Source organism: Hyperolius riggenbachi, chromosome 3, assembly GCF_040937935.1.
Source record: "Hyperolius riggenbachi isolate aHypRig1 chromosome 3, aHypRig1.pri, whole genome shotgun sequence".
Taxonomy (NCBI): Eukaryota; Metazoa; Chordata; class Amphibia; order Anura; family Hyperoliidae; genus Hyperolius; species Hyperolius riggenbachi.
The window spans coordinates 442,524,702-442,550,182 of record NC_090648.1 but is presented as its reverse complement, the minus strand read 5'-3'; the positions used below and the strand labels follow the sequence as shown (position 1 = coordinate 442,550,182).

Below are 25,481 nucleotides of genomic sequence, written 5' to 3'. Positions count from 1 at the left end.
ATGCCAGCCGCCCAGCAGCGGCGCCCCCCAGGTCATTCTAGCAGCCTCCTTGCACTGAGGACACTTTTTGGGAGGTTGTCTTGCTCTGACAGCCTCCATCACACAGTCATGTGACTCGCCTCCCTCCTACTGCGGGCTTTCTGAATCTGCAGCAGCCAGCATGTGTCCCCTTCAGCTGGAAGAGAGACCTGTATGCAGCCAGCCTTCCAGCATACACACACAGCAGCAGCCCAAAAGCCTCCATTATCCTGTCTGAGTAAGTGTGCTGAGGGGTGAGAAGTCTGGAGGAATGTGTGTCTTCTGTATTTGTTTACATATATTGCTGAGTGTAGTGCTGTATTGTGTGTTTGTAGAGGGGTTTATGCAAGTGTGTGTGTGTGTGTGTGTGTACACAGAGTGGTGTGTGTGTGTGTGTGTGTGTGTGTGTGTGCACAGAATGGTGTGTGTGTGTGTGTGTGTGTGTGTGTGTGTGTATACAGAATGGTGTGTGTGTGTGTGTGTGTGTGTGTGTATATATACAGAATGGTGTGTGTGTGTGTGTATATACAGAATGGTGTGTGTATGTGTGTGTGTGTGTGATTGTGTGTGTGTATATGTATATGTGTGTGTGTGTCTGTCTGTGCGTGTGTGTGTGTCTGTCTCTGTCTGTCTGTCTCTCTGGGCTGTAGCATTTTTTGGATTTCGTAGGCTCCAATGTAAAGTATAGGAAAAACGCAAACCGCTCTGAAAACCGCCAGTTCAGAGCGGTTTTGCAGGCGTTTTTGTTACAGAAGCTGTTCAGTAACAGTTTTACTCTAACAATATATGAAATCTACTACACAAAAAACGCTACCCAAAAATGCAGAACGCTAGGTGAAACGCTTCATAAAAATAAGAAAAAGCGTTTCAAAAACCCCTAGCGATTTGCGGATCTGCTAGCGGTTTTTGGCGTGCGCCAGGCCTTAGTGTGTGTGTCTGTCAGTCTCTGTGTGTGTGTCTGTGTGTGTGTGTGTCATAATAATTTAAAATGCTAGTGTCCTCGTTACCTTTCCTATGTTTAGCAGTCTAAAGGTGAACATTTACAGTAATATACTGCAGCCGATTAATTGTACTTAATTGCTGCGGTAATGGATTGTTTGTGTCCGTTGACTTCTGAATTCCAACTAACCAAATACATCACATCAGTGGAATTGATCTGTTTTTCGGATCAATCCCATTTATCTGATCTAATTAGTTAGCAGGAATTCGAGCGTTAATAGGCACGACCGATTGCTTCCAATCTATTACCAAGGTGATCAGGAACGATTGATTGGCTCTGAAATTGTACCGGTAATGGACACCTTGAGGCTCCCTGCACACTGCACGCGATTCCGATTTTTAATCGTTTTTTACATCCGATTCCGATTTTTAATCGTTACTGTATGCTACTTTTTTTAATCCGTTTTTCTGTTTATTTGCATTCAGGGAAAATCTGGATTGCAAATCGGAATCACAAAATGGATTTGCAGTGTGCAGGGAGCCTAAGTACTCTCTGTGCCCTGACTTCCCCGCTATCAACCTATGCCTAGCTAACCTATATTGGCGGCACCTATACCTAGCTTACCTATACTTGCTTAACCTATAATGCCTGTACCTATACTTAGCTATCCTACACTAGGAGCACCTATAGCTAGCTATCTATACTGGGGGTACCTGCAGCTGGCTAACTACTGGTGACACCTATGCCTGGCTACCAATACTGAGGCACCCATACCTGAGACTTACTTATACTTGGTTTGTAGTATAGATTCGCGAGTCCGGGGGGGGGGGGGGGGGCGCGCAATTTTTACACCCTCGCCCTGGGTGAACTTTAGCCTAGAAACTGCTCTGACACCTGGCTAGAGGTGTACCGAACGGTTCGCCGGCGAACGGTTCCAGGCGAACATTGGGGGTTCGCGTTCACCTGCGCCAGGCGAACTTTTCCGGAAGTTCGATTCGCCCCATAATGCACTATGAGGGTCAACTTTGACCCTCTGCATCACAGTCAGCAGGCACATTGTAGCCATTCAGGCTACAGTAAGCCCTGGAGCCCCACCCCCCCTTATATAAGGCAGCCTCCGGCGGCCATTACAGTCACTCGTGTGCCTGCTAGAGAGAGGAAAGGGACAGCTGCTGCAGACTTTTTCTCTTAGGGACAGATTAGTTAGGTTCTAGGCTGCTTTGCTTGTTCCTGACTGATTAATATTGCTTTTAAAGCACCCAGCAACAGCTCTTTTCAGAGCTCAACCTGTACATTTTTTTCTGACACTTTTGTTGCATGCACAGCCTTGCTAATTGATAGTGTGTGTGCCACTGCCAGCAGCCCAGCACATTCAGTGACTGACTGCCTGTGTGTGTGACAGGGAGCTGCACATTGTACTACCCAGTACTGCATATACCCCAGTACCTGTTGTGTTTACTTAACCCACCTCATCACTGCATATACCTAGCTTTGTGTTGAGTGAACCCAGCTCACTGCATCTAACTACCCAGTACCTGTTGTGTTTACTTAACCCACCTCATCACTGCATATACCTAGCGTTGTGTTGAGTGAACCCAGCTCACTGCATCTAAGTCTAACTACCTGTTGTGTTGAGTGAGAACCCACCTCACTGCATCTTAAGTACCTTTACTGTATACTGTTCAGTGAACCCAGCTCACTGCATCTAACTACCCAGTACCTGTTGTGTTTACTTAACCCACATCATCACTGCATATACCTAGCGTTGTGTTGAGTGAACCCAGCTCACTGCATCTAACTACCTGTTGTGTTGAGTGAGAACCCACCTCACTGCATCTTAAGTACCTTTACTGTTGAGTGAACCCAGCTCACTGCATCTAACTACCTGTTGTGTTGAGTGTGAACCCACCTGGCCACCTCACTGCATCTAACTACCTGTTGTGTTGAGTGAGAACCCACCTCACTGCATCTTAAGTACCTTTACTGTTGAGTGAACCCAGCTCACTGCATCTAACTACCTGTTGTGTTGAGTGTGAACCCACCTGGCCACCTCACTGCATCTAAATACCTGTTGTGTTGAGTGAGAACCCACCTCACTGCATATAGCTAGCATACCCTCGAGATGGACAAAATGGACAAACCAGGTAGAGGAAGAGGTAGAGGCAGACCCAGAGGAAGGCCACCAGGCACCGGCAGGTCTGTGGCTGTGCGAGGTGGTGTTGCTGTGATTTCATGCGGACCTGCCCCAAAATACAGTGCTCAGAAGAAAGCACGTGCCATCACTTCCCAAAATCGTGAGGAGGTGATTGAGTATTTAACACAGAACACCTCATCTCCCGCAGCCACCAGCGCTACAACAAGAACCACATCCGCTGCATTTGACACTTCGCAGGAGTTATTTGGTGGTGGTGGTGAAATCACTGATTCCCAGCCACTACTGCAACAACAACAAGAAGGCGCAGGTACACCACCTCATACGTCTGAGTTAGGTGGCGATAGTATGGACGTAACGTGTGTGGATGGGGATGATGGTGGACCACCTGAAGTTGGTGCACTTGAGGAGGTGTCTGAGGAAAGCGCAGCTGGCCAGGAGGATTATGATGACGATTATACGGATACCACATATGTTCCTGGTAGAGGAGATGACCAGGGGGACAGTTCAGAGGAGGAGTCAGAGAGGAGTAGGAGGAGACGACTCCATGATAGAAGCAGAGGGAGCTCGTCCTCAGAAACAGCTGGGGGCAGTGTCCGGTGCCATGTATCGCCAGCTATGGCCAGACAGCCAACATGCCCTTCAACGTCAGCTGCTAATGCCACCGTAGCGCCATCAGCCCAGGGGGGCTCAGCGGTTTGGACATTTTTTCACGTGTGTGTCTCAGATCGGAGCAAAGCCATCTGTTGTCTCTGCCAGCAAAAATTGAGCCGTGGAAAGGCCAACTGTCACGTAGGGACAAGTGCTATACGAAGGCACCTGGAGAGAAGGCACAAACAGCTATGGCAAGAACACCTGAGGAAAAGAAGCACCCCTCAAAAGACAAGCAGCGGAGAACAACCGTGGCAGCCATCACAGGGGGCTTCTGCTGCTCCACGTTCCCATGGTATTGTTCGTGGCTGGGGGGAGGAAGAATGGATACCCTTTTAAACAATTTAAAAATACAACCATCTAAACTTTCAAACAATTTAAAAATACAACCATCTAAACTTTCAAACAATTTAAAAATACAACCATCTAAACTTTCAAATAATTTAAAAATACAACCATCTATCATTTTCAAAAAATTTAAAAAAAGGGCAAAAAAACTTGCCCTCCGTAAAACATTCTTGGCAAATGCTTTCGACTTGGTTTGTCTTCCGCTGGCTCAAGGGTCCATCTGACCACAGATGCCTGGTCTGCAAAGCACGGTCAGGGCAGCTACAGCATGAGTCTCAGCAGGCTCCCACTTCGGGCCGCAATCCAACCTTCATTCCCCGCGGTGACAATGGCAGACTTGCCCTCCATAACGGATTCCCGTTAAAGGATTTAAAGTTAATTCATTTCAAATACACAGCAGGGCCTCGAAAGTCCGCCTCCTGTATTGTTATTTTTGGTCACTACCTCGGGGCGGGCGTGCATGCCTACCTGCTGCCCTCCTTGGATGTGTAGTGGTAGCCGTTTCTCAGGCTCAACACCGGATTCCATCCCTCATTCCCCGGCCATCACCCGGGGTCACAAATGACAGACTTGCTCGCCTCCATATGATTCTCGTGAAAGGAATGTGGTGTCATCTTTGCCCGCCATAACTGGTTCTCGTTAAAGGATTTAAACTACATTCATTTCAAATACACAGCAGGGCCTCGAAAGTCCGCCTCCTGTATTGTTATTTTTGGTCACTACCTCGGGGCGGGCGGACGTGCATGCCTGCCCGCTGCCCTCCTTGGATGTGTAGTGGTAGCCGTTGCTCAGGCTCCACACCGGATTCAAACCTCTCATTCCCCGGCCATTACCCGGGGTCACAATGGCAGACTTGCCCGCCTCCACAGGATTCTCATTGTAGCGGTACTGAACAAGTACACAGCAAGTAGAAAATGTAAATTAAAAACAAAACATAAGCTTTTTAACAATGCCATGGAAAGTTGAGAAGGAAGTCACACATTACCTGACATCACTGAGTGAGGAAGAGCAATCACGCCATGTTGCGCAGTAGTCCAGCATGGCCGTCACTACACAAACAGCTGTTTGCGGTGCGTTACACAGTGAGTTTGGTGTGTCACACTTGTGCAGGGTCTATGGCTAAAGGTTTGAAAGAGTGACGATCGGCTGAATAGCCAGGTAACTGGTATGGTTTAAAAGAGAATAAATATGGCAGCCTCCATATCCCTCTCAGTTTAGATGTCTTTTAAGCAGAAACCATGGGAATTTATCCAGATAAACGTTTCACATGACCTTGAAAACATCTTATATAAACAGCTGAAACATTTATAGTAGCTGCAGTGGTGTAGCTAAGGAGCTATGGGCCCTGAATAAAGTTTACATTGGCCCTCCTAGCACTCTATACATAACAATTGATGTGATGCATCAAAACCTGCCAAGGACAACCACAGTGTCAGAGGTGCAAGAAAGGGATGGTGAACAGATTGTTAATGATTACTACTATTCAAAGCATCTATAGAAGTGATTATTACCAGCACAGGCCCAATAAAGAGCCAATACTGCGCTTAAGGGAGGGCCCCTTGAGGCCCCTCTGGCCCAAGGACCCCGGTGCGGTTGCAACCTATGCACCCCCTATTGCTATGTCATTATGCCACTGGTATCTGTACATATTCATATCTATACTATATATATATATATATATATAGAGAGAGAGATAGATAGATAGATAGATATAGATAGATACAGTATAAATATACATATTAGCCTTAAAATGTTTATATTTGTAAGCATAGGCTGATATTTGTACTGCTAATTTCTATTTGACTAACATCTGAAGGCTATAAACACATTTTTCATGTTTGTAGTAGTATGCTTTTTTTTTTTTTTTTTTTTTTTTTTTATGTAATTATTTACACAGCCAGCCTTGCTTTTATAGTGTCTGACATTGAATGGACCACTGTGATGTATTACCACCCTAGTTTATGCTTACTAGCAAGCAGAGTTGCTATGGCAACTGCAGGCACTGTAACCTAGCAACGCTTCCTGTGTTTCTGCATAGTAATTCTTGCTTCTAAAATGTCATAGTAGTTCATTCTGAACAATTTACTCTGTGGCTCCTTCCTCAGTTGTACAGCTCCCTTGATTGCATTATACAGATGTCACAAAGACATCATGTAGAAAAAAAAAAAAGGAAAGAGAGAAAACGGAACATGGAAAAATGTAAGGCAAGAGGGTGACTCAAATAAATAGAAATCTTCTAATAGTGAATCAATAAGCAAATAATTCTGTCACCAGAATTTTGTAGATTTTATCCTAGAAAATGTATCTTGTGAGGGATGACAAGAGTCAAAAGAATTGTCTTTAGAACATAAGATTACATTACATGAGATGACTGCATCACCACAAATGAAATGCTCTATGTTTTAAAATGCACTCAATTCTGCTTCTTAAGGGACCCATACACACTGGTCGATTTCAGCCATCGATCGATTCTATGGAATCGATCGATCAGAAATTGATTCTATCAAATCTATTGATCCTTTTGTGGCCGATATCGATTGATTTTGATCGATTTGATCTATCTGAAAAGATGGAAAATTTAGGTCGAACTGCTGGCAGCAGATCGATGGCCCACAGAGTTGCATTGGATCTAATGGTCCAATAATGCATTTAGATCGATTTCCAATAGATTTCATTCTGAAATGATAACTATCAGGAATGATAGTTATGCCACTGTTCATTTATTAGGTTTCCTAGTTCTTGCCATAAAATGCAGTACTTTGTTTTGGGTGCAAGCATTTCGCACTAGAAAAAAAAATATACGTAACAACTAACACCTTTGTCACCACTGTGCCAAAACCTGCACAGGTGGGAGAAGTCAAGTGACTAGAAGAGGGAATTGGGGTGAAGGAAGCTGGGCAAGGGGAAGGCATAGTTGGAAAGAAGGGGGATGTAAGAAAGGGAGGAGAAAGAAAGTAGATTATAATTCAATTCTACTCTGAGGCCCAGTGCACACCAAAAACCTCTAGAGCGCTAGAGGTTTTTGAAGCAGATTTCAGAGCGATTCTAGGCATGTATAGAGAGGTTTTCTAAACATGCCTTGCGTTTTTGGGAGCGTTTTTGTGAAGCAGATTTCATATATTGTTACAGTAAAGCTGCTACTGAACAGCTACTGTAACAAAAACGCTTGAAAAACTCTGATCTAGCGTTTTTCAGAGCGGTTTGTATTTTCCTATACTTTACATTGAGGCAGAAACGCATCTGCAAACCGCAAAAATGCTGCAGGAGCCACGTTTGTGTCGCTTTTTTAATAAAAAAAAAAATATTTCATGCAGCCAACTGAAAGTTGGCTGCATGAAAGCCCACTAGAGGGCGCTCCTGATGCGTACCTTCGATCGCCTCCGGCAATGAGCGGCCTATCTTGTTTCGCTTTCCTCGTCGCCATGGCGACGAGCGGAGTGACGTCATGGACGTCAGTCGACGTCCTGACGTCAGAGCCGCCCGATCCAGCCCCTAGCGCCGGCCGGAACTGTTTGTTCCGGCTGCGCTGGGCTCAGGCGGCTGGGGGGACCCTCTTTCGCCGCTGCACGCGGCGGATCGCCGCGGAGCGGCGGCGATCGGGCAGCACACGCGGCTGGCAAAGTGCCAGCTGCGTGTGCTGCTTTTTTCAGAACCGAAATCGGCCCAGCAGGGCCTGAGGGGCGTCCTCCGGCGGCATACCCCGAGCTCAGCTCAGGATTACCGCCAAGGAGGTTAAAAGAAAATGAATATGGCAGCCTCCACATCACTCTCACCTTGGGTTCCCTTTTCAGTAATAAAATATGCCAAAAATGCAAATGTTTATTATTAAACCTCCTATACTCCTTTATGATCACTGATAAATAACTGATACATAAGTTTCATTTTCCCATGAGAAATCTTTAACTTTTCTTGAATAAATTATCATGGACATCGGTATGGCTGATATTGTGGTGAAACCCCTCCCACAGTGTGATGTCAGGGCCATGGTCCAGACAGTTTGCTGCCTGTGCATCCCATTGCATTGAGCAAAATAACAGCTTTTTCCAACTGCCAAGCAAACAAGTATCTCCCTCTGTGCAAAAACTCAGTAAACAAACATTCTGCAGAGATCACCTGGCAGAACTAAAGATGTTACCACCTGTGATACATTTCAGAATATAAATCAGGGAGAGAAAAGATTTTACAATAGGCAAAAACGGAATAATTTATAAATTAATATTGTTAAAAAAAAAAAAAAAAAAAGCAAATTTATTCATTAAATTATTTTCGCCACAGTTCCTCTTTAAAGTGAAAGAGTGTAAACTTAGCTTTAAAGTGAACCTTAACCCAGGGGAAGAAAAAAGTTTCACTTACCTGGGGCTTCCCCAAGCCCCTTGCAGCCATCCTGTGCCCTCGCCACTCCTAGAGCATCCTCCTGTCTCCCCCACAGTTTAGTTTCATTTTAATCCGACTGAGAGTCAGCCCCCGGCAACGCGTACTCTTCTTCGCCTTCCACGACATCCACAGATGCAGTATGCTTGCGCCTGCGCAGGATGCGCTTAACAGTGGGTAAGGTGAAGAAGAGTACACGTTGTCGGGACCGACTCTCAGTCGGCTCGAAAATGAAACTAACCCGCGGCTGGGACCGGAGGTTGGAGGACACTGCGAGGGCACAGGACAGCTCCAGGGGGCTTGGGGAAGCCCAGGTAAGTGAAACTTTTATTTTCCCCCTAGGTTAAGGCTTAAAGCAGATCCGAGATGAAAAACGAACTATAACAAGTAACTTGTATATATATATCTTATCTAAAGTTTAGATAGTTTACTCAGCATGTCTAGCTGCAAACAGCTTCACAAGTTTATGATTATTTATTCCTGTGATAAAATGAGGGCAGCCATGTTCTGTTTGTCACATTGTCACAGGCTGCAGGCTGGAGATGCTATCAGCTTGCCTGTGTGTAAATTCAGTCCCCTCTCCTCCTCCCTCCTCCCTCCTCCCCTCTGCCTCTGAAATCAATATCAAGTAACCTCCTCCTCCTCCTCCTGCCCAGTCTGAACTCCCGTAAGCCCTTGCTACAGTGCCAAGACAGAAAAGGAGCTGTGGGTGAGGCTTGTTAGTTTATAGGGAAATAGAGTATTAAAACAAAACAAAAAAGTATTTGAGGAATGGCCTATAAACTATATGAAAAGAACACAATTATGCAATGAGTAAAAGTTTATCTCAGATCCACTTTAAGGCAAAGTTTACACTGCATGTGGCACATCACAAAGGGTTTCAAGATTGGTGTCCAGCAGCATGTATTGCAATGCATTGTACCTTGTTGCAGTTCAAGTGTTACAATGTTACAAAGCTCAGTTCACAGAACTCGATACACCAGGGACATAACTCCACAATGCGAATGGGCTACTGTTTGACCATTGCAGTATGTCGCTATGCAGTTACAACCTACCTTTTAATGCACCATAATGGGCATAGTGTACATCCACCCTTGCTGTAATACAGGGGTCTTGCTAGGATCCTTTTGGGCACTCCAGACGGAAAATGCACCACAATGTTGGTGTGGTCATGGATGGAGCCAAATTTACATGGATTTAACAGCGGTCTAAGTAGGCCTGCTCAGCAAAATGTTGGATGAATCCCTCCTCTCCTTTTATACAAAAAAAAATGCAGCATATCATATATACAGGCAGTGTCATTTAAACATAATTAGGCAGAGTTACTTGGCTTTTGTGCTGGCTGGTCTGGCTTTCTGCTGGGCGGTCTGGCCTGCAGCCAGGATATCTGGAAGTTCTCCCATAGCATTCCCTGACCTTCTAGTTGACCCCCTACAATGTTCCCACAAGCACCACAACTCCCAGCATGCCCCCATGGAATGACCACAGCTCCTTGTATGCCCCCATAAAGGCATTACAGTGCCCAGCATGGCACCACAGCACCCATTATGCCCACATAGAGACACCACAGCACTCAGCATACCCCCATTGATGCACCACAGCTACGGGATGCCCACCATTGAGGCGCACCACAGCTGACTCTGCCTGGGGACATCCGGGGCACCCCAGAATAGATCCGGGGCATGTGCCACTGGTCTTTGGGGCTATCAACGCCCCTGCTGTAAAATTTAACCTGGGGCCGATGGCTGTTTAGGTACATTACAGACTGCATGGACCTCATTTCTTGCCACTATATGAGTATAGCTCAAAATATTAATTGATTATGCATTTATATTTTAATTGACCTATTAATATATAAAAAAAAGCCTAACACCACTTTTTAATTAGAACAGGAGCAGCTCTGCAGGAAACCCATGTACACTAGCATTTAACTGCCCTGCGGACAGTGGGAATTGATTTTTACATTGTGAGAATCACCTGCAATGCTACAGAGATCTCATTTTCAGGGTCCTTTCACGCTGTGTGCATTATGTTCAGCACAACGGACAATATCAGCGCATCACAAATAGAAATAACAATAATATTCTTATTAGGTTGTCAGTGATCTGCAGACTTGGATCTCCAGCTTTTAAGGAACTACAAGTCCCACAGTGCATTGCAGGAATCTGACAGCCGCAGTCATGATTCATAAACGCAAATGCATTGTGGGACTTGTAGTTCCTTAACAGCTGGAGAGACAAGTTTGCAGATCACTGGGCTTTTCCAATGACTGCAGTTCAGCAGGTTCTGTTGGGATAACATACTGCATGCAGAGTGTTTACTGAGTAACATGCACATTTACAATGGAATAGACTGTAAGGGCTAGTTCACACTCGTATCCGTGTCTCAATTTTTAAACCGGATCAAACCCGGAGACACGGATAACAATGTTAAAAATAGCAGCTGTCTTCATCCAAACAAAAAACGGATCCATATGCTTTTGCAGGGACCCGTTTTCCAATCCGTGGCAGAGGGTATGGATTTGCAGCATTTTTGCAGAACGCATGTGGATCTGGAAACACGCAGGGGTAGCGGCAGGCAATAGGAAAACAGATCCCCCTCTACACAGGCCGTTTTGGACACAGAAATGGATTTGTTTCTGTGTCCCAGCCTATAGAGGAGAGAGGGGGCCGCCATGCTGGAGGGTGATAGCAGGCAGGACGGGGGCGGCAGTGGTTGGCGGGGAGGGGGGACGCCCCCCCCTCTGTCACCTGGGTCCCCGTCCCCACTACCCCCTCCAGCTAGTTTCCTCAAAAGTTGTTCCAAAGTAGAAGCGCGGCGAGCGGGGAGCTTACCTCCTCCTTGTACTTCCTGCGCTCGCTGCGTCACTGCTTGCAACCTCTATCCGAATTCCGAAGTATAGTGGGCGGCATTGCAGGCAGTGGTACAAGGAGGAGGAGGTAAGCTCGCCGCTCATCGCTCTTCTACATTTGAAAAACTTTAGGGAAACTAGCTGGAGGTGGTAGCGGGGACGGGGGACCCAGGTGAAGGAGGGGGGGGGCGTCCCCCCTCCCCGCTGACTGCTGCTACCCCCGTCCTGCTTGCTACCCCCACCATCCAAAACGCAAACGGATCATGCTGCAAAAAAGCAGCATGGATCCATTTGCGTTCAGGTTTGGCTAGGTCCACAGACCACTAGGATCATGGACCGCAGGCTCCATCCTGCAACCGTGCCTAGTGTGGACCTAGGCTACTTGGTATTATGTGTTACAGTAGCTTGTTTTATTGAATAAGGCTATTTGTCTTGTGAGGTGTCTACCATGTAACTAATTGCCTTTTGCATGCAATTCCTGAAAAGTGCGTTGAGTAATGATTGCTGCAGGCTTTCTAGTAAATGTTTGTGCAAGCAGAAGTTGCTCATTTGCAATCTGCATTCTTTTCATATTCCATAAAGTAGCCACTGTCAAAGAGCCAAGGCATATTGTATAGACCTTCCTGAATGATATCTGCTCTATAAAAGTGCTTCATTAAAATCTGATGCAATGATAAGTTAACTCGCTATGAAGTGTGAGGCTGTAAGCTGTTAGATAGACTCAGTAGGGTTCCATTGTGGTAGTACAGTAATCTATGCAAGGCATCCTCAGCATCCCTTCAGCCTTCCCCCTCCTTCTTCAGCTTTGTCAGCTAAGGAGTGGTACTGAAATGTGCAGACTAAGATATTTCTCAACTCTCATGCCTCAGATCATTAATTTTAAACTCCAACCAGATTTGGTATTCTTATTATTATTAAATACGTTGTATTGATATAAAAATAATCCAAACATGCAAGAAAGAAAAAGAATGAAAGAAAAAAAGAAAGAAAGAAAGAAAGAAAGAAAGAAAGAAAGAAAGAAAGAAAGAAAGAAAGAAAGAAAGAAAGAAAGACTTGTCTTATGAAAATGTGTTGTGTTTGTTAGGATGAGATATTCAGTACTACATTTGCATCAGTGAGTCAGCATTAGAGAGACCAGTGTGTGTCTGTGGGTGTGCAATCTATGCAGAGAAAAAGAAATGTGCACACAGACCATCGATCGTATACAATTTGTTGATTTATTGTCTTTTAACAGCACTCACAATCTTGTGTCTCCTACATATTGGAGCCAAAAAATCCATTGGTACATACAAACTCCATGCAGACAGAGTTCTAGCATCTATGATTATCTATTTATTATTATTTAGTACTTACATGGCGCTGACATATTACGCAGTGCTGTACAGAGTATACATTGTCTTGTCACTTAACTGTCCCTCAGAGGGGCTCACAATTCGAATCCATACCATAGTCGTATGTCTATGTATGTATCGTGTAGTGTAGTGGCCAATTTATGGGGTAAGCCCATTAACTTAGCTGTATGTTTTTGGGATGTGGGAGGAAACCTGTGTGCCCAGAGGAAACCCACACAGACACAAGGAGAACATACAAACTCCTTGATGCTGAGCTGGCTGGGATTCAAACTGGGGACCCAGCATTGCAAGGCGAGAGCGCTAACTCTATTCATCTATCTATCATCTATCCATCCATCCAATCTCTCTATACATCTACTATAGTGACTCCACAGAAATCGATTGCAAGATGATTTGCCCTTTTGCCAATATAAACGTGTGGCTGCAGCCTATACAGCACAGGGCTGATGTGCTTTTGGCTCGTTGTAAACGGTTTTAAATTAGACAGAAGAGTTAATTTAATGATTGCAGAGATTTATAGTGGGAACTTGGCAGCTTATACTCAATGTAACTTGCAAAGAGGCTGCACGTCTGCAGTGATGCCGGGTGTGTCGTTTTCAGCCTGACTCTAGAAGGAGATTGTCGGAAGCATCTGAGCTACTGAGCTGCCAGTGTATTGCTGACATGTTGTTTTATGCACTGGCGGTGTGAAGAATTGTGTTGTTTTTTTTTCTCCCCAGCACGGAGGGGAGAATAAGCTTCCTAGCTTGGCATTTTTTTTCCTGCTATCTCCCGGATCGCGATGCTTCTGCCTATGCTGAGTGCACGTCGGCCGCTGTCCACGATGCAGGTGCTGAAACCAAACCCACTGCTGCTCTCCGATGAATGAATGAATGAAGAAAGGCTTCGCTAGCGCTGTCTCCGGCACAGGTGCTGAAACCAAGCCAGGCTCGCCGAGCCTCTCCTTCCCACCCCGACACAAGGACCATTTATGCAGCAATGAAGCAGGTGCTGCTGCCGAATCTTTTCTAGCCCCAAAACCTTTATCAGGCCCGATCTTTGCATCCTCCAACACAGGGAAGAGCCATGGATTTAATAGGAAAACAGCCACCTCCCATGTCACCCGCATCCCTTCCAACAGTGACTGCTGCTGCCGGACACAAATGGTAAACCGCTGCTGTTTAATGGATGGGAAGATTTGGAGGAGGATGTGAGAGTCAGACCACTTGGGGAGGGGTCGGGTGAGTGCTGCTGATTACCTGCTAAGATGGCTTACACTGGGAGGTGTGTAAGGCTGCTACTGTGTCAAGTCAGTTTTATGCTAGTAAGCGTGGTTATAGGGCAGCGTCGATACTCTGTGAAGGAGGAGTTGAATCATGGGGCATTTGTGGGGAATGTGGTTAGCGACCTGGGTCTAGACCTCAGAAAATTACCCACCAGGGGCTTCCGTATCACATCAGGAAACAGCGGACAGTATTTTGATGTCAATCTTGGCAATGGCATTTTATTTGTAAATAAAACGATTGACCGAGAAAGCCTTTGTATCCCCAATAACCCCAACCCTTGCTTGATAAACCTGGAGGTCGTGGTAGGAAACCCTGTTGAGGTTCACAACATTGAAGTGGAGATATTGGATATTAATGACCATGCTCCTAAATTTCCTAGAAATGACTATTACTTAAATATCAGTGAGTCTGCTGTGCCTGGGGCAAAGTTTCCTATTGAGAGTGCACAGGACCCAGATATAGGAACCAATTCAGTTCAGACCTATAAACTTAGTGAAAATGATTTCTTTGCACTGGACTTGAAGACCTTTAATGGAAATAGTAAGCTTATTGAAATTGTACTTAAAAAACCATTAGACAGGGAGCAGAAATCTCTTCATCAGTTAGTTCTTACAGCTATAGATGGTGGAAACCCTGCGAAATCTGGCACAGCCCAAATTTCGATACATGTGATGGATACAAATGATAACAGCCCATTCTTTGATAAGTCTACATATAAATCCAGTTTGCTTGAGAATTCGCCAATAGGTACCCTGGTGGTCAAGTTAAATGCATCTGATCCAGATGAAGGACCGAATGGTCAAGTGATGTATTCCTTTGGTGGTTTTACACCACTGAAAGTTAGGCAACTATTTACTATTGACCGAAACTCTGGAGAAATCAAAGTTAATGGCCCGCTGGACTTTGAAAAATCATCATCATATGAGATCTATGTCCAAGCCACTGATAAAGGTCCTGTTCCTATGTCAGGACACTGCAAAGTTTTGGTGGAAATCATTGATGCAAATGACAATGCCCCAGAGATAGTAGTGACTTCAAACTACTCTCCTGTTGCTGAAAACTCTCAAGAAGACACAGTTGTGGCTCTAATGAGTGTAACTGACCAAGATTCAGGGATCAACAAACAAGTTAGCCTAGCCATTGAAGAAAATGTCCCATTTAAGTTAAAATCATTTAAAAATACATTTAAATTAGTAACTGATGGAAATTTGGATCGGGAAAAGTGCCCTTCTTATAATATCACAGTGATTGCTACAGATTCAGGAATTCCACCAATGTCATCAAAGAAAACACTTTATGTGGAAATCTCAGATGTCAATGACAACCCTCCACTATTTGGAGAATCATCTTATACATTCTATGTCCTGGAAAACAATGCCCCAGGAGTATCCCTATTCTCTGTAAAAGCCATTGATTTAGATACCAATGAAAATGCATTTATTTCTTATATGCTCCTTCAAGGAGATGTTGAAGGCCTTCCTGTCTCATCCTATGTTTCTGTTAAATCTGACAATGGAACTATATATGCTGTTCAGTCTTTCGATTATGAAAAACTTAGAGAATTTCGTATACTTGTTCAAGCCCAAGATGCTGGGAACCCCCCACTCAGCAGTTCTACTACTTTATACGTTTTTATAATAGATCAAAATGATCATGCACCAACAATTCTGTTTCCAAGCGTAAATGGCTCAAGGTCTATCGAGATGATCCCCAGAGCAGCAAGTGCTGGTTACCTCGTTACAAAAGTTATTGCAGTGGACTCCGACTCAGGACAAAACGCCTGGTTATTTTATAACTTGGGCAAAGCAACAGATCCTAAACTTTTTAAAATGGACGTACACACGGGAGAGATAAGGACTACAAGAAAAGTAGCAGATGACAGTATTGCCAGTTACAACCTGACTGTGGTTGTGAGAGACAATGGGGAACCTCCCCTTTCCTCTTCTACAACAATAAGTGTTGCTGTTGTGGACAGGATATCACAGCTCATTCCTGACTCCCATAGACATGTCAAGAACAGCACAAACTACTCAGAAATGACTATTTATCTGATTATAGCATTATGCTCCATCTCTTTTCTATTTATTTTGACACTCATTATCATTTTTATAATTAAATGCTGTAAATGTTCAGTACCGTGTTGTGCTGGTTGCTGTACAGGTTGCTGTGTAGTGCAACCCCCAAATCCTCCCGAGCTGGCAAAGCCAGCAAATAATAACATTGAAACTAGACTTCCAGCTGGAGCGAATGCACAGCCTCATTTTATTGAGGTTAGGGGGAATGGATCAATGACAAAAACGTATTGTTACAAGGCCTGCCTTACTGCAGGATCAGGAAGTGACACTTTTATGTTTTATAACACCGGAGTTCCGGTAGGAGTACAAACTTTGCCACATTCAGTGATAACAGACAGAAGTCTACCAGGACGAGGTAGCCAAAGACACAGTCTAATCATCTTAAAAAGTGAAACAACCACTCCAGTAGAGGTGAGACACATATTACTGCATATGCTTACTATATGTAAAATATATATTCAATGCCATTTTTTAAGACAATAAGATTAGACTATAACAGTCTACTTTTTCTTTTATTCCTATTTTTATTTCCTGCAGGGCTCGTTTTAAGGCATTTTAAGTGTGCATGTCATGAGAGTGTTACAGAGGTTGCCATCCTATCTTCCTTCTAAATAATATAATAATATTAGTCTCCTGGCTGTAACAATGATCATTCAGCTGTAAGGGCTTTTTGAATTAATCTCCTGAACAAGTATGTTGATCAGGAAAGTCAGGAAACCTTATCTGTATACTTGATCCAGGAGAGTGATTTAGAAAGTGATACAGCCATGTCATGACAGTACTGCATCCAGGAAATTACCTTTGTTAGAAATGTCATTATTTCTGATTCAAGTGCATGAGTATGTGTTTATTTGTTTAGCATTCATAGAATGATAAGAGAAGCACATTAAAGTGTCTTATAATGGTTTAACAGTGATGCTTAACAATGGATGGGTGGTGAACATGCCTGTTAGGGAACACAGCTCTACAGCATACCATGCAGAGTTTGCTACAATGTGTAGTGTAAAATGCTACAACTGCCAGTCAAGAATATCGTATAACCTTGGAATGAAGGTGAAAAAACAGTGACCAAATTCCTTTCTTATGATGGATGCTGTGACTACAGCTCCAGTTGTTATAAATCAGCTATGCATGTGTGGGCGTGGTACTGTCATTACTGTAAAGGAAGAAAGCAACAAAGACAATATTTCAAATCTGGGTCAAACCAACCTCCCTTGCTAGTGAAATGTGACATGTGATTGTACTCCATATGCTAGGTCTTACTAAACCACCTTCTTAAAGGGCAACGGAAGTAAGAAGGATATGGAGGCTGCCATATTTCTTTCCTATTAAACAATACCAGTTGCCTGGCAGCCCTGCTGACCTATATGGCTGCAGTGGTGTCTGAATACCAACAGGAACAAGCATGCGGCTAATCTTGTCAGATCTGACACTAATGTCAGAAACACTTGATCTGCTGCATGCTTGTTCAGGGTCTATGGCTAAGAGAATTAGAGGCAGAGGATCAGCAGAACAGCCAGGCAACTGGTATTTTTTAAAAGGAAATACATATGGCAGCCTCCATATCATTCTTACTTCAGTTGCCCTTTGAATAGGTTTATATTTATTTTCCCAAATCTGTCCAGTTTCTTCAGTTTCATGCTTTAGTAACAACAGACACATGCAGGTGCAGTTACTGTACTTGCATTGTGCATTAAAGACTACCTCCTGTGTATTTTTAAATGCAAATAAATGCAGTTTATGGCATCTTTATAATACCTAAATGTAGTGTTGATGATAACATTGGAATATAAATCACACATTCACCAGAAAATTACTATTATTGTTAAATCCTGCCCCATCGCAATTATGAAGCCTCTCCATTGAAGTCTGCTCTGTGGCAGCTCTGTGGCCACGCCTATATATGTTGCTACCTACCACCTCCAGCTCTGCATCTGCCTTGAAGGCCATGACAGCCGAGCTGTGGAAAGGCTATGGCCACCCAGGTGGGGGTGGCCACAGAGCTCCAGACTGCAATGGAGAGGCTTCAGGATTGTGTTTGGGGTGGGGTTTAACTGTAATAGTCATTTTGGGAGGAAGAATGGTCCACACTCGTCAGAAAAGTGTAGATCTTTATTATGGACGTATCCAGCAACAACCTTGGCAAACTTTACATAGCTGACATGTTTCGGACTGTCAGTCCTTACTCATAGCTGACACAAGAATGGCAACACAGACATATACAGTGGGTTGCAAAAGTATTCGGCCCCCTTGAAGTTTTCCACATTTTGTCACATTACTGCCACAAACATGCATCAATTTTATTGGAATTCCACGTGAAAGACCAATACAAAGTGCTGTACATGTGAGAAGTGGATCGAAAATCATACATCATTCCAAACATTTTTTACAAATAAATAACTGCAAAGTGGGGTGTGTGTAATTATTCGGCCCCCTGAGTCAATACTTTGTAGAACCACCTTTTGCTGCAATTACAGCTGCCAGTTTTTTAGGGTATGTCTACCAGCTTTGCACATCTAGAGACTGAAATCCTTGCCCATTCTTCTTTTCAAAACAGATCCAGCTCAGTCAGATTAGATGGACAGCGTTTGTGAACAGCAGTTTTCAGATGTTGCCACAGATTCTCGATTGGATTTAGATCTGGACTTTGACTGGGCCATTCTAACACATAGATATGTTTTGTTTTAAACCATTCCATTGTTGCCCTGGCTTTATGTTTAGGGTCATTGTCCTGCTGGAAGGTGAACCTCCGCCCCAGTCTCAAGTCTTTTGCAGTCTCCAAGAGGTTTTCTTCCAAGTTTGCCCTGTAAATCTTTTTGTAGCCTAAGCCTGCTTTAAATTTCTCAATAACTTGATCCCTGACCTGTCTTGTGTGTTCTTTGGACTTCATAGTGTTGTTGCTCCCAATATTCTCTTAGACAACCTTTGAGGCCCTCACAGAGCAGCTGTATTTGTACTGACATTAGATTACACACAGGTGCACTCCATTTAGTCATTAGCACTCATCAGGCAATGTCTATAGGCAACTGACTGCACTCAGATCAAAGGGGGCCGAATAATTATGCACACACCACTTTGCAGTTATTTATTTGTAAAAAAATGTTTGGAATAATGTATGATTTTCGTTCCACTTCTCATGTGGAATTCCCAAAAAATTGATTAATGTTTGTGGCAGTAATATGACAAAATGTGTAAAACTTCAAGGGGACCGAATACTTTTGCAACCCATTGTATATAGGGATGTTGGTACAAAATGTCGGCTCCAAATCCACCCTGTAATGTAGGAGTGGTTAGGGTGCAGGAGGAGGTACTAACTTAGTTCTCTTCCACCTATACATTAGATTTAGTTTGCAAATACAAAATACAAAATTAAAAAGTATAAATATACACAATAAAATAAGATGAAATGGAAAGAAGAACGTAATAAAAAAGGAACAATGAACCCCTAGTTTAGCAGATCAGGAAAAGGGAACATCGAATAGTGCGTAAAAACGGGAAATCCACCATAACTACATATGATGCAGGGTCCTCAAGTGATGGTTGCCAGATCCCATCTCGCATTGAGGCCATGTGGAACTCTGGTGTTCAGATTGAAGATCCACATGGCTTCCTTTTGCAACAATTTCGCATAGAGATCACCTCCTCTTGCGGATGGCACAACCCTATCAATCCCACAAAATGAAAAGCTTGTCATATCGCCCTGATGGGTCTCGCGAAAGTGTTTAGCTACGTTTGTGATATTATGGGTCTGCCAGTTCGCTCCCAGATAGTGTTCCGCTATTCTTTGTCTTAGGGGCCTAGTGGTGCACCCCACATACTGCAGCGAACAAGCGCTGCAGGAGATGAGATACACCATATAGCTTGTGCCACAGTTAATACATTTTTTATCTGGTAGCTCCGGCCATTTGAGGCAGAGACTGCAACTTTGGATCTAGTGTGAACACTGCAGTAACTGCAGGAAGATACACCACATCTATAATAGTCATTTCCTAGCAAGTGGGTGAATTGTATTTCAGTGCAATTGATTCCTCTGCGAGACTTTGTGTGAAAATTACCTTGGCGGCTTTGCAAACAAGGGCAGCAGTTCTACTTACAATGGTGCCACCGCATAAAGTTAACCCTGGGGTCCTCCCCCTAACAGATTACCCCCTGACAGACCTAAGGCCTTCCTGTTTGCCTAAAGTGGCATTAGGAGACCCGTAGTTGATGCAAAATTCCCCCCACACCACCTTCCGGGTTCCCCCAGGCCATCCCTCCTACTGAACTGTGGTCCCCAGGGCCCCTGCAGAGTCTCCATACATTCAGGTATTATAAGTAAACCACTAACTGTATATAAAAATACACTGGAGGTACTCTTTAACTGGATCCCGTTGCTACTGCAAATAAAATGAATGAAACTCAGATGTTTGTTTAGAGCATCCTGTCATTGTTTACATATCGTGACATGTTCATAAACTGGGATGAAAAAGTACAGAGAAAGTTAATTATCCATAAGGTCTGTTCAGCTGAATAAACACTTTTCTGCTGTGTTTAGTTGGTCAGTGTCTACAATACAGGTTCAGTGCTACTGGTAGAGGCAAAAGGGGCAGCCTGAACAGGACCCCAATGTGTCTCCCCCCCAACTTATTAATTTCTCCCAAGGACCTCTGCAGAATCTTTGGTAGAGTAGCATCTGACCTGTCCCAGTGGGCACCTTCCTCTGTCAATCTGTGGCTTTGTACATTCCCATCTTCATCCACTGCTGGTTGCATCTTCTCTGTGACCCGCGGCATGTTATTATGTAGCAAAATGCACCAGATCATGGAAGAGGGATGCCCCTGCGAGCATGAAGTAGGGAAGTACATGAAGCCATGGACTGACAGAGGAGTGCGCCAGGCAGCAGAGGTGAGATGCTACTCTGTCAAAGACTCTCAAGGGGCCCCAGGGAGGAGTTTCTGTTGGAGGTTAATTTTGCCTAAGGGCCCCATTGTTAGTTGAACTGGCCCAGCTCCAACATAAACTTTCTCCAAGGAGATTTCATAAAGAAACATGTGATCAACTTGTAAATCTCTGATTGGCTGGTTATTTTAGCACAATTATGTATTAGATCTGCTTCCCGTGTGAGTTAAATAGGAAGTAGAGGTGAGACATAATCAAATGATCATTACAATCTAATCAGAGACGTAAAAAAATACTAATTAATTAAATATCCTCAAGGACAATTTATGCATGAGAAAAAGACAATTTCTAGAAACAAGGCAAATAAAAAATGTTTCTTCCCCTGAAAAAAAAAGAGACTATTAACCACCTTATGACTGCCTAACGCCGATCGGCGGCCGCAAGGTGGCTCCCCAGGACCGCGTAACGTCAGTTGACATCAAGTACTGGGGGTGTGTTTTTTGAGGGATCACTTGCGCCGATAAGTGCACATCCCCGCTGAATGATGGAGCGGAGCTCTGACATCAGCCTCCTAGCCCGCGATCGCCGATCACAGGCCGCAGGTCGCAGCAGCAATCAGATGCCATCAACAGAAAGCTCTGTTGGTGGCAGAGGCGTCACTAGCACAAAAGGTCCGAAGCACGTGCCCCGGACCCTTTGTGTGGTGCCACGAATGTCCCCCGCCAGAATAGTGCTGTAACTCACCTCCTTTCGGCTTGGTCTCGGGAGCCTGCAGACATCTTCTCCTCCAGGCTTCTCCCTCTAGCGTCTGAAAATGAATCAGACGCTACAGGGAGAAGACAGGAAGGGAAGATGACTGCAGGCTCAGAGCGTGGACCGAGGAGGTAAGCAGTTCCTGGCAGCCTGGCAGGCCTAAAATGCTAGATATGCCAGCTGCAGTCTGAGTCGGGCTGTCAGCTAAGCCCCGTATTTTTACTTTCCCGGGGATTCTTCCAGCCCCATAAGCATGGCTGTGTCCCCCGCTGTCCTCAGTGCTGCCGATCAGCGCAGGCAATTCACAGTAAGTGGCTCAGTTGGACTCAGTCTGACTGAGTGACATCAACCGTGGCCTTCTGCGTTTGCGCATGCGCAGAAGGTCCACCGCTGACGTCACTGAGCTGCGGGGCTTACCATGGCTGAATAGGAGATCGTAGGAGGACGGCGAGGGACACAGCACTATACGTAGTCTCTGATTCTCGTTAAGCTGTCAGCTAGGACACATATATATTGCTATAAATGTATGCGTGCAAGGCTATACTACTGTGCATTGTACTATATACATGCTTTGGCTGCTAGCTAGATATCCAGCGGCATTGCCAGCGTCACATATTGTGGCCTCCATGCCCTTGTACAGTATAAGCCTTTACTCTGTTGCTGTACTGACACTAAACTAGCTGCAGTGTGTGCTGATCTCTGCTACCCCCAGTATGTACAGTATAAGCTGTTATTCTGTACCTGTACTGATAGTAAACTAGCTGCAGTGTGTGCTGATCTCTGCTGCCTCCAGTATGTACAGTATAAGCTATTATTCTGTGCCTGTACTGATAGTAAACTAGCTGCAGTGTGCTGATCTCTGCTACCTCCAGTATGTTCATTATAAGCTGTTACTTTGGGCCTGTACTGATAGTAAACTAGCTGCAATGTGTGTTGATCTCTGCTGCCTCCAGTATGCACAGTATAAGCTTTTACTCTGTGCCTGTACTGACAGTAAACTAGCTGCAGTGTGTGTTGATCTCTGCTGCCTCCAGTATGCACAGTATAAGATTTTATTCTGTGCCTGTACTGACAGTACACTAGCTGTAGTGTGTGCTGATCTCTGCTGCCTCCAGTATGTACAGTATGAGATTTTACTCTGTGCCTGTACTGATAGTAAACTAGCTGTAGTGTGTGTTGATCTCTGCTGCCTCCAGTATGCACAGTATAAGATTTTACTCTGTGCCTGTACTGATAGTAAACTAGCTGCAGTGTGTGTTGATCTCTGCTACCTCCAGTATGTACAGTATAAGCTGTTACTCTGTGCCTTCACTGATTGTAAACTAGCTGCAGTGTGTGCTGATCTCTGCTACCAGCATGTACAGTATAAGCTGTAAAGCCTTGTACACACATACTATTTTGAGTAGGAAGGCCCATTATTATTAGATTACACCACTGTTCAGTTCATGTAAGTTGGTCCCGCCCATGGCCACGCCCACTCCCTGAATGGACACGCCCATTTTTGCCACGGCCCGGTGCCCCCGATCTCTTAGGTTCCTAGGAATGCCCCTGGTTGGTGGCAACAAAAAGGGGGGGGGATTGATTTGTGTGCAAAGTTATATGGTTCTGCAGCGAGCTTTTGAAGTTGCAGAGCACTAGATTGTAAAAGATACCCTGGTCACTAGGGGGGGGGGGGGGGTGGAAGGGTGTAAACCTATGGTCCTTAAGTGGTTAAAGCTAATGGGAACTGAAAAAAAAAGCCCGAACAAATACTTACCTATGGAGGGAGAAGGCTCTGGGTCCTATAGAGTATTTTCGCTCCTCACATGGTCCCCTCGTTACAGCGCTGTCACTGTTGTTAGTAGTATACGACCAATTGGACAAATACTGCTCTCTACCACCACAGGAAGCTTTGAAAAGTGCTCTCTCTCAGGTGCTCATGCAATGCGCAGTACAGAGCTGCCCGTCTTCCAGAGCACTCAGGCTCCAGAAGACTTCTGAAGCCTCTCATGGCGGGGGATTCATATGGGGGTGACATCACTGGAACAAGGATATCTCTCTAGCCCCCTATCTATACATGGATCTTGGATCTTCATGTGCCGCAGATGAAACAAAGCAGCCGCGGTGATGTCACGTGCACCCCAGCTGCTGCAGTGTATGCCAGGAAATGTAGTCTGTTATGTATTTACACCTCTCAGCCAGGATAAGCAGTCACATTAATCATATCCCAGCATGCATTGAGAAGGCCGGAGGCACACAACATCACTGCCGTGAATTTGCATGTATAGAAGTGGGGGCTACAGCAGAGCAGGTAAGTAAATTCTCACCATTTATGAACCTACCTTAGGAGGAAGTTTGTATAATTTCTTGTTTGATTATGATGCGTAGGGCTTTTTAAGGCAGGGCTTACACTTGAATGCAGGAAAACTGTGCACATACTTTCTTTCAGACGCCATGGGTCATCATATGCAGAAAATCATTCACATTTTTCCAAAATGGCTAATATAAAAAAATAGAGAAAAAGTGCATGGTGTCTGAAACAATGCTAGAGGCTTAAGATGTGCCCATTCATCCACATGGGCTGTCCACTCTAATGCAAATTCACATTGTGAAATAAACACACCCAAGCTAGTCAAATGCGACCCCTGCCAAAAATATCTACTGGTATAGCCACAAAGCATGAAGAATTTACAATGACACATTCCAACCACCAACTAAAATGGAAATATGTAACTTGCAATGCATGTAAGGACAAATTAAGTGAGAAGTACATAGAGGCTGCCATATTTTTTTCCTTTTAACCACTTAAGGACCACAGGCTTTACCCCACCCAGTGACCAGGCTATTTTTTGAAAATTAGGCCACTGCAGCTTTAAGGCCTCGCTGCAGGGCCGTACAACTCAGCACACAAGTGATCCCTCCCCCCCTTTTCTGCCCACCAACAGAGATTTCTGTTGGTGGGCTCTGATCCTTGCCGCCCTGTTTGTTTATTTATTTATTTGTGCTTATTTTTATTTTTTTTGTGTTCAACCCTCCCTCCCCCTGCCAGCCAATCACTGCAATCGGTTGTCATAAGCATCAGCCTATGGCAGACGATCACTCTTGTGCCTCCCAGGGGGACAGCTGTGTCACACGGCTGTCCCCAGTAAAACGCTGCCTTAGATCGCAGAGCTGTACAGTGTAAATAGACAGCGATCGCCCCTAGGAGACTGATGACAGAGCAAAGCTCTGTCACTCAAGCAGAGATGTGCACACATCGGCGAGTGCAACCTCCTGCAAGACCACACCCCAGGTCTTCACACCAGTTGGCGTTGATCGGTCCTGGGGTTGCCGCTGCGTCCAAGCCACTTGGCGTGGAGAGGTCAGAAAAAGGTTAAATAATACCAGTTACCTGGCAGCCCTGCTGATCTGTTTGGCTGCAGTAGTGTCTGAACCACACTAGAAACAGCAGCTAATCTTGTCAAATTTTACAACAATGTCAGAAACACCTGATCTGCACAGTGTGGTAGCAATAGGGGGTACAGAGGTTGCGACTGCACCGGGGCCCTTGGACCAGAGGGGCCTTCCTTCATTTTATAAGCTTTTCAGTGGTTCTATGCTGGTAATGAAGACTTCTATATGTGCATTGCATACTGGTAATCTTTAACAAGCTATTTTCTCACTCTAATTACACCTCTCTGACACTGCAGCATTCCTTGGTAGGTTTTGGGGCTCCATATCGATATCCATGTAAAAATTGCATTGTGGCCCCAAGCTCCATAGTTACGTCACTGGATCTACATATGCTTGTTCAGGGTCTATGGCTAAAAGAATTAGAGGCAGAGGATCAGCAGGATAGCCAGGCAACT

At 44.6% G+C, this 25,481-nt stretch overlaps 1 protein-coding gene across 15 annotated transcripts in view; it reads left to right on the top strand.

The window, feature by feature from the left end:
- The window catches only part of LOC137564209 (protocadherin alpha-C2-like), a 362,151-nt gene that overhangs the window by 225,180 nt on the left and 111,490 nt on the right, over positions 1–25,481 (top strand). For 2 of the 15 annotated variants that reach the window (XM_068277778.1, XM_068277791.1), the window contains exon 1: positions 13,910–16,434. The exons of the other annotated variants lie outside the window; for them this stretch is intronic. In XM_068277778.1, coding sequence (XP_068133879.1) covers positions 13,930–16,434 — 2,505 coding nt within the window. In that variant the 5' untranslated portion in view covers positions 13,910–13,929. Of the gene's footprint in view, positions 1–13,909; positions 16,435–25,481 lie in introns of those variants that run through there. 15 annotated transcript variants of the gene reach the window in all.